Source organism: Syzygium oleosum, unplaced genomic scaffold (assembly GCF_021117445.2).
Source record: "Syzygium oleosum isolate NSW1041296 unplaced genomic scaffold, Sole_v2.1 Sole_v2.13, whole genome shotgun sequence".
Lineage (NCBI taxonomy): Eukaryota > Viridiplantae > Streptophyta > Magnoliopsida > Myrtales > Myrtaceae > Syzygium > Syzygium oleosum.
Window position 1 is genome coordinate 9,302,781 of NW_026607497.1, and position 9,393 is coordinate 9,312,173.

General features: G+C 39.9%; 1 protein-coding gene and 1 pseudogene across 1 annotated transcript; both read right to left on the minus strand.

Moving 5' to 3' along the window:
• Positions 1-721: 721 nt before the first annotated feature.
• LOC115694183 (uncharacterized) lies at positions 722-5,318 on the minus strand (annotated as a pseudogene).
• Positions 5,319-5,717: 399 nt separating this feature from the next.
• LOC130139791 (probable disease resistance protein At5g63020) lies at positions 5,718-6,464 on the minus strand. Its single transcript, XM_056317493.1, has one exon. It carries the CDS (start codon positions 6,462-6,464, stop codon positions 5,718-5,720), a length of 747 nt encoding a protein of 248 aa, XP_056173468.1.
• Positions 6,465-9,393: the final 2,929 nt, after the last annotated feature.

Genomic DNA, 9,393 nt, shown 5'->3' on the forward strand with positions numbered 1-9,393 from the left:
CTTACAATTTTTGGTGCAAAGGAATTCTGTAATTTTCATATGAAAATGATTTTTTAACTTTCCTATGCATCACGAGGGCTATAATGCCAGCGGTTACTATAATAGCGTTTAGCTTAACTTAAAAAAAAGGAAAAATTAAAGCATAAATTCTAAAAACTTGTCACAATAATGCACTCGAGTTCTAAAATTTTCACAGTTTATTGATCAACGACTAGCCCTTGCCAACATCGTTGTCCAATACTGAAGGAAATGTTGGAGGGGCAAACTAAGGGCTCTTAGAAGTTCTAAAGGAGAAGTTTATTTCCATCCAAAATGGAAAATCATAATGGAGAACTTAGCGGTTGAGGGATGGGCATGTATTTGTGGACAATGAGCATAATAATAATTTGATTCTTCACGAAATTAAGCAGACATAAAGCTCTTTCACGAAATTAGTGGTTTCCTTCAACATGCTTAATATAATAGCGCGCATATGTTTTCTGGTACCATGTGAAAGTGATTCTTTTTTACTTATTGAGTGATTCAACATCATCACGATAGTGCACTTGATTAGAATTTATACATAACCCTGTAATGTATGGTCCAATGATGGGTCCACATCATTATAGCCAAGGAGACGAACCAACGCAATGAATAGTGAAGGAAAATACTCACAACCTTTTGTGGCAAGCGTACAAGAGAATGCAGAAAACTAATCTCATATCACTGCCATACAATTCTTTCATGAGTGGGACACATACCTATGTATGCCTTGGTTCGGTTCTGCTCCACAGCTGTGTACATACAATTCTGTCATGGGTGGGAATTCCGCAGAGTATTCTTCAGGTAAGTAGCTCCTGAATTTCGGCAAATTTTTTAGCCTAAGCGAAGTTAACTTGGAGAAGGTGATTGTCGTACCGGCTGCTTCTTCACATTTTCCATGGCCGGCAATTAGCTCCATATTTTCACAATACCGCACGTCCAGCTTTTCGATTTGCCCAAGAAATTCCACCGTGATGGTTGGGAAAAGTATTTTCAAACGAGGGCAACCATAAGCCTCCATGGATCTCAAGTTTGGAAATGGAATGTTTGGGAGATCATTGTGCTGCCAAATGTGCCTCGAGTTTTTGAGATCATGCACAATTAGGCTCCTCAATTTACTGCTCTTTGTAATTGTCTCATCACTTTCGTATATGATCTCGATCAAGTGGCACATTCTTACTATTAGGATCTCAAGACAGCACTGCAGCCTCTTCCACATACGAGATGGGGCAATGCATTGGAGATTGTCACAATCCTTCAATTTAAGCGATTCCAATTTGCAAAAGGAATTAGTGGGAATTTGATTGTTCCATAGCTCTTTACACTGAACGCCTTTAATAACTAGTTCTCTTAAATTGGGGAACGTAACCTACACGAGGATAAAGTGAGAAAAGAGCAGCAGGACAAATTGATGCATTATTTGTTCTAAGACATGATAATACAAGAATATAGATAATCATAGTAAGGATATAACAAACCATCTCATTGAACAACGGCTGGGGCGATTCATCATCCTCGTCGGCTGTCTCGCCTAATGGCCTCTTGACACTTGTAGGACTCAGGATGAACGCTCCAAAGATAGGGCACCCGGTAATAGATAATTCTTCTAAGGAGGGGAAATCATACAAACAACTTCCTGAGTTGAAACAAATCAGGTTATCGAGCTTGTCAAGTTTCAACTTAATTAAGCAAGGGAAACTCATCACATCTTCCTTTGATCGACCACCTTCTTCCTTGGGAACGACTTCCTTCATCTGTTGGCAATCTCTAATTGTTATCGTGTTGAGTTTCTCTAGAGTTGTGGCCGTAAAATAAGGGAAGAGATATCTTAGCTCGGAGCAATCAACAACCCAGACATGTTTTAAACTAGGAAAACCCAAAACCGTTTGATACTCGCTCTTCACCACGTGTCTCAGCCTTCTTGCTCCACTCACCTCCACTTTTTCAAGTTTCGAGAGCAGTAGTTTCGTATTCGAATCAAGGGACCCACAATCAAACAACGATTCCACGGATGGACACCCTGAAACGTAGACGCGTACCAAGTCTGGGAGCAATTCCCTTGTTCGTTTTGTATTTGAATCAAGGGACCCACAATCAAACAACGATTCCACGGATGGACACCCTGAAACGTAGACACGTACCAAGTCTGGGAGCAATTCCCTTGTTCGTTCTGTATTTGAATCAAGGGACCCACAATCAAACAACGATTCCAATGAGGGACAGTTTGAAACTTTGACCCATTTCAGGTTGTGCAATCTCCCTATGATTGTCGAAGGGAAGACCTTGAGTAGGCCGGTGCAATTATTTAGGGTGAGGGTGGCTAATTTGCAGAAGGAATCTCTAGGAAGTTCACCGTGCCAAATCTTTTTCAAGGATTCTATTGAAGTAAGGTGTAACTTCTCCAAGCTTGGTAAACTAACCTGCTCATAAGATTTATGCATCAGATCGTAGCTATGAAAAATTTGATAATTTGGCTTAATCCTAACTGATTTATTTGATGAGGTGGAAGAATGAATTTTCATTAGTGCCCTTACTCTGACAAATGTAGTTATAAATTATGAAAACATTTTAACTAATAAAACCAATGAAAAAATCTTCACAGAGATACTATTACTTGCCCTGCAAATCGCGTGCCTATGGCTATTATGGGTATTATCAAAAGACAAGGGATGCGTACCTTTCGATCGAAGAAGGAATCGGAAGAAGCATCTTGTGAATCTGAAGTAGTGGTAGGACATGAGAAGAATTTTTCCATGTGACAGTTAAATAAACGTAGTTGCTTCGGTAGCAGGAATTCTATGACGTCATCTCTCCCTTCATCTCTTCCTTCTTCATCCATGATCACTGCCTTCATATTTGGACAATGTTTCACGTCAATGTATTCAATTTCTCGAAGACATTTAGCCACAGAAATTGGAAAGAGAAATGCCAACTACGTATACCAGACCATGAGTTCCTTCAAGTTTTGGAATCTCGATATTCTTTGTAATCGCACATCCTGTTTCCACATGCGCTGCAAGTTCGGTAACTTCTTTAACGTCAATTTAGTTAGCCGAGAGAGAATCTCGACATGGTCCAGGTCGAAAACTACTTCTGCTGATGGAGAACTCTCAATTTTCAATGACTCCAAATTCGGCATCTTTAGTATCCAATCTGATTTCAGAATACTCAACGCGGATTGAGACTCCCTTATCTCTATCGATTTCAGATTGCTGTATTCTAATGGAGGTTGACCGAAGAGTATCTTTTCCAGGTTGATGAGTCCCCCCATCACCAGCACCAGGGATTCCAAGCGAGGGAATGAAACCTGACAAAGCGCCACAATGAAACTCAGTAAGGGCTTTGCGGTTTCTATAAAGGATCCTCAAAAGTGTTTTTCTTTGCTTTATAAATTTTTTCGCTAGCTATTCCAATCGTTAATAAATATCACAAATCATTTTTTCGAACTGCATTTTAAGCGGAACCAACTACAAGAAAACAATTTATTTTCAAGGAGAATGATTTATCGAGAAAACATTCTTTAGCAAAAATGAGTTTTCAGTAGAACAAAAGAACCCAAAGTATATGTATGGGATCGGCGTCTTTTAAAAACGTCGAAAACTTAATTAATCAATATCGAATATTTAATACATGCAAAAAAAAAATATTGACTATTTAATACTCAATTGATCTCGAAAGCTCAGATCTTCCGTCGTGCTTGAAAGGATGGAGAAGGAAATATCCCCAAAAAAGGTGACGTTGACAACGTGTTGGAATCAATTGCGGCTTGCATGTGGACTTTCATTGTTATAAAATTATCATTAAAACTGTCAGATGAGTAATAAATCAGTCTTAGTAGAAACCCATATTAGAGCCCAAGTAATTAGTGCAATTATCTAAAATTGAAAAAAATAAAAATAAAATCAGTCGTGCAACGAGGCTTCCCTCTATCTATAGATGAATGTGAATCAAAATGTGTGGTCTGTGGTTCGTTTGAGAGGATTTTTTTTTTATTTGTGATTCAAACGTCACAATGTACAAATAATCAAAGATTAATGCAATATGCTATGTTTCGGTGAACACCAACATCACCTTATCCTAAATCCCCCAATAGTAGTATGATCTTAGTAGCCTTTACAAGATAAAGAATTAATGAAACTTATACCCTTTCAGAAAGATAGACTGACACGGGAAGAAAATGAACAAATTACCTGAATTGGAGTGTCCTCTGACGTGATTCCAGCTCCTGTGCAAAAGCTCGTCATATTTGGTAATTTAGTCAATTCCAGACGGCGTACCTTAGGCAACTCAACTCTGTTATCAGCAACAATTGTATCTTTTCCGGTATCATCTGTGACAATGGCTCGCATTGAGCCACATTCCCGTACTTCAATCTCTTCTAACTGTACGAGTCTTTGCATGTGCGAAAGACACCACAAGTGTATCAATCAGTCGCACTTTGTGATACTCACAGCTTTCAATTTGCTGAAGCACTTTGGGGCGAGATGGGCATGGCATATCTTCTCTAGGTTAACAAGATTTTCGAGGAATAAAGACTCTAAAGTCGTACAAGCACCATTGGGTGAACTATCAATGTACTTGATTGAGGGGCTATTCTGAATGTCGAGATGCTTTAGTTGTGGAAATCCTTGGGTACACAACTCGTAAGCATTCTTCTTGGACTCTCTTAACCCGTCCAAATGCAAGTATTGAGTCTTATGGAGAGTTTTCTGAATCCATTCTCTTGAAAGAATACCATCGAACCCTTCCAATTTGAGTTCCATGGTTCTCAAACCTTTAAATTTCCTCCCTTTTGCATTTCCTATGTTGATCCAAAATCTGATCAAATTCCCAAATGACAGATCACCACCATCCTCCAAGATTATGGTGATATCAGGGATTGATATTTCCAGAGAGGTAAGCTTTGTCAAGCTGTTTAACTCGGCAAGCCTAGCGTTACCCGATTCCGATGGTATTTCATCCTCGCCCATCCATTGATCAAAGCTTCCCTTCATATGTAACTCTTCCAAGTTAATTAAGCCCTTCAATACATTAGGCTCGATTATCTCAAGCTTGTCGCAATTGCTTAGATTCAACGATCTTAGATTCGTCAGGTCCCCGATATCTTTAGGCAGCCTAGAAATCGCGGACCCTGCAAAGCTGATAATCTGCAATGCTTTGAGCTTGCCAACGATTGTCACATCCTCCACATAACAATGCTCTAAGTATAACGAATGGAGGTTCCCAAGGATTTCCATCGAGGAAGGTAAACTATGGATATACATGGAGCAAAGACATAGGGCTCGGAGCTCCTTCATGTATGTGAAATACATTCTACTGCAATCTTCCATATCATATTGTTTCGACAACATGAGTATCGTCACTTGAGGAAACCGACACATCATTAGTTCAGCAAGTCCATCATTGCCAATATTAACTAGGCATGCCCAACATTTCTCCAGTTTTTCTTTTGGCCATGAGCCATAATTGCTATTAATCATTAAGGAATTCCAACCACTAAATGGAGTTGAGATGACTACCTCGCTGTAAAGATCATGTATGGTCACTATTTCCTTGTCATCGCCACCATCTAGCAACAAACAAGCGGAGAGGAGTTCATCGAGCATAGTATTCAATCTATCCCTTGAATCTTGTATCGTATTACTGAATCTCTCAAACAAGCCCAAAGTCTTGCCTAGTACTAGTAGAATATCGACTCAAAGGTTCCCACCAATAAGACCACAGAGCAAGAATAAGGTCTTGGTGTCCTCGCTCTTCAAATGGTGGTAACTCAACTTCACTATGGCTTCCACGTTTGACTCTTCTATATTTATCAAGGCGTTTCTCCATGCGTACACATTGCTATCTTTCAAGGTGCTTGCGACAGAGATAATCAAAAGAGGCAAACCTGCAAGTTTCTTGACCACTTGAGGCGGTATTGCTTTCAATTCCTTGTCGTCTTCAAGCTTGTCGCCGACCGTCTTTTCAAAGAGCCTTAAAGCTTCATCGTCTTTCAAATCTTCAACACGAAATGTTGGTTTGGCAGACATCTTAGCCTGCAACACATCTTTATATCTCGATGTAAGTAACAACTTGCATCCCGCGCTCTCGTCTCCTGAAGGAATTCCAACCGCTTTCAAATCCAGTTCCTCCTGCATATCGTCTAACATTACGAGGATTTTCTGCTTGCTCTTTAATTCCATTTGTAATCGCTTTAACAGAAGATCTGCTCTCCCGACTTTGCTTGGCACGTTATTTAGATCCAGACTAAATGCGTATGCAATATCTTCTTGGATATTCTTCAATTCCCAAGTCTGCGATACTGTCGCTTTGGCGATCACGTCGAACAATCTCTTCTCGCTCCTTATTCTCTTTTCGATTTGCTCCAACAACCAGCTCTTCCCCACACCGCTAGGCCCGTAGACCCCAATCACTCGGTGCTTCTCATCATCTAGAGCATTCATTATGTCCTCTAAGATGGAAGCTTGCGACTGGATGATAGTGTTGCCCCAATCACCGACCGAGGAATTCACGTCGGCAGTGCCGGTGACATGCCCCGGCGGAGCATTCTCGTAATAGACCTCCTCAAAATAACTCTGCAGAGTGAGTGCCTGGATCTCCTTGAGCATCCTCCTTGCCTCTTTGCCAGGACAATAACGCGCCTTCGGGTTGGGAAGCCACCCGTAGAAGCAAGTTTTCTGGGCTCTTCCATGATAATCCAGCACACCGCTCGCCTTGTTGGCAACGGTCTCTGCATCATTCTTCAATCTGTAAACTTCGCGTTTGATCTCCTTCATGTTGTTTTGAGCATCATTGATGGAGCGCTGCACCCCAACCCTCGCGTCCTCCAGCTTCTCAACTTCATCGTTAAGTTGGCGAACGTTGCTGTTGGAGAATATCACGTAGCCGCATTGACGACAGACCGGAGCCACCAGGTACTCTGCCACTTTGGAAGCCACAGACACAACAATATCAGCCATTTTGCAGACTACTTTTCTGGTTTTCTTGTAGGAGAAATGGAAGTGAAGAAATTATATATGCCGAGAAAGGCAGAACTGATGGAACCCAGAAACGACAGGGAACTGACTGAACTGGAAAGATTCAATACGAAGAATCCACAGCCCCGAAAAATTTGGTGAAAAGAGAGAGCTTCTAGCAATAGGCGTAGATTCAGAATGAAATCTAGAGTGAGGAAGAGAGCATTTAGAGTTGCAATGATCAGAAAGAGGAGCACATGGCTTTTATAGAGGTAGCGTTACTATGTTACACACACAGAATGTGGAGTGACTTTAATTTTTAATTTCCCGAAGGTGCCATCCCGTCCACCAATGCGCACAGGCTGTCCAGGGGTCACCATTGCTTTGAGGTGAGTGAGTTCATACACTGTCTTACACTGCAAAAAGTTTTTTCAAGTATTGAAATTGGTTTGTGAAAGAAAAAAAAGAAAGAAAGAAAGAAAGAAAAAAGATGTGAAATAAAACGGGACATGAATATTCACACGTGAGCATCGACCTCTAGTGATTGATACCCTTTGTAAATATGCATCTGTTTTTGATTACGGCAGTCCGCAATTTCGTTCAATTTTGAATAGCTGCACTATAATGAAACAAGATGAGCATTTCCCGAAATATTAGCCTATTCTTAAGATAACAATTTCCTGATTCATAATTCCATGCTTAAGTAGTATGTCTCAAATCTGAATTGATCAGGTTATTGGAGAGCCAACTGAATTTAAATGCATACATCTGTTGTACTCAATGACACCTAGAGATTAGTTAATAGATTGCAAGCCTACCACAAACATATTACTTATCACGGTTTTTGTTAACGGCGTAGCTACCGTATTTGTTACAAAGCTGTAATAGATATTAAGTGACCCCTAAAACTTTTGAAAGAAAGTACTTCATGTGAGGCATCAAACGAAGACTTTTGATTAGTAAATTTAGGGAAAGGCTTTATCATCGGTTGGTCGGTCCATGGCATCCTATAGGATCTCTTCTTCATCACCATAGCTGAACTATGCTTCATTTGTCAGATATGGAGGTAGACTTAATATTGATTTCTAAAGGTAATCTTTTTTCCATCTTTTAATACACCTCACATTGATCACTATAGGCTTCAGTACTCTGTTTCTTACCATTATTCACTAATTTTGAGTCAAGGACTAGCATGTTATGAAATATCTCCATAACACAGAGATATGGCAATAGATGAATCTCTTCCACCGAGCTGCACACACATTAACCATATGATATTTGTGGATTTGATGCTTTCTATTCATGCCGGGAATACAGTCTGGACTTTCTTGGTTACAAAATGCCAAATTACGATCAACCATCAAACCAATGAGATACCTTATGTGGAATCAATTTCATAACTCCGTATCTTCTAGTTAGTAGCTCGTATAGATTGTTATAATATAAACGCGGAAACGACAGGACCTTACAATTTAAGTCAATGCGAAATTATCGGAGAAATAAACGAAGAATAATGAAGAACATCAAAGATTTATGTGGTCGGTACCTATATCTACGGGAAAGCAAGTAGAAAATAATCTATTATAATCGGAGAAGCAGAGTTTCAATCGCTCATACGCTCGAGTGTTTCTCATATCTAGATTAAGCTCAAATTCAAAGTGTTTATAAATAATACAACTCGATCGGATGTAAAATTCACGGCACAAAACCGCCGTGTACGGCCGAACAAAGAACGTTGTGTGTTCTTTTTTTTGTCTTCTTCTTCACGGTGCGGCTCGCGCGTGCAGCTCCTTGCTGTTTACTGTGCGGCTATTATAAAAGGAGGTACCCACAAAAGTCTTCTTTTTCCCTTGTATGCATGCTGCGGCAGACAAGAGAGGAGAAAAGCAAAACCCTTGCTTTTTACTTTCCTTTTCTGATTTCTCTACTCCATAAAATAAACATAAATATATTTATTAAAAGTCTCCCTCATTTCGACCAAAAAAAAAAAAAAGTCTCCCTCATTTTGTCCTTTAGTGGCCGAGAACTTTTCCCTTTTGTTTTAACCGTGAGATGCTCCCCTTCTTAAATCTCTCTGTGCCATTAAACTTGGATATTTATTCAATCGGGTTGGGTTCCGCAACTACTCAAACTCAAGACATAATTTAATAATTCTCTATCTTAGCTCGAAATTTGAAGCCACGTCATAATGCTTATCATCTATGCTACTTTTCCAATGCCCCGACGAGCACTTACTGTTTATAGATGCCAATGGTGCTCAAGTAAAGCTTGAGCTTCGCTTTAGGAATATGCTTAATCATTATGTCTGCTGGGTTCTCTGTTATCACTATCTTCTTCACAACAACTTTACCCTTCGCTAAGACATCTCGGATGAAGTGGTACTTGATGTCGATACGCTTCGTTCACTAATGTTAAA

What these genes read in the sequence shown, in the direction of transcription:
- LOC130139791 (XM_056317493.1), bottom strand. Translation starts at nt 6,464, where the DNA reads ATGAATGCTCTAGATGATGAGAAGCACCGAGTGATTGGGGTCTACGGG.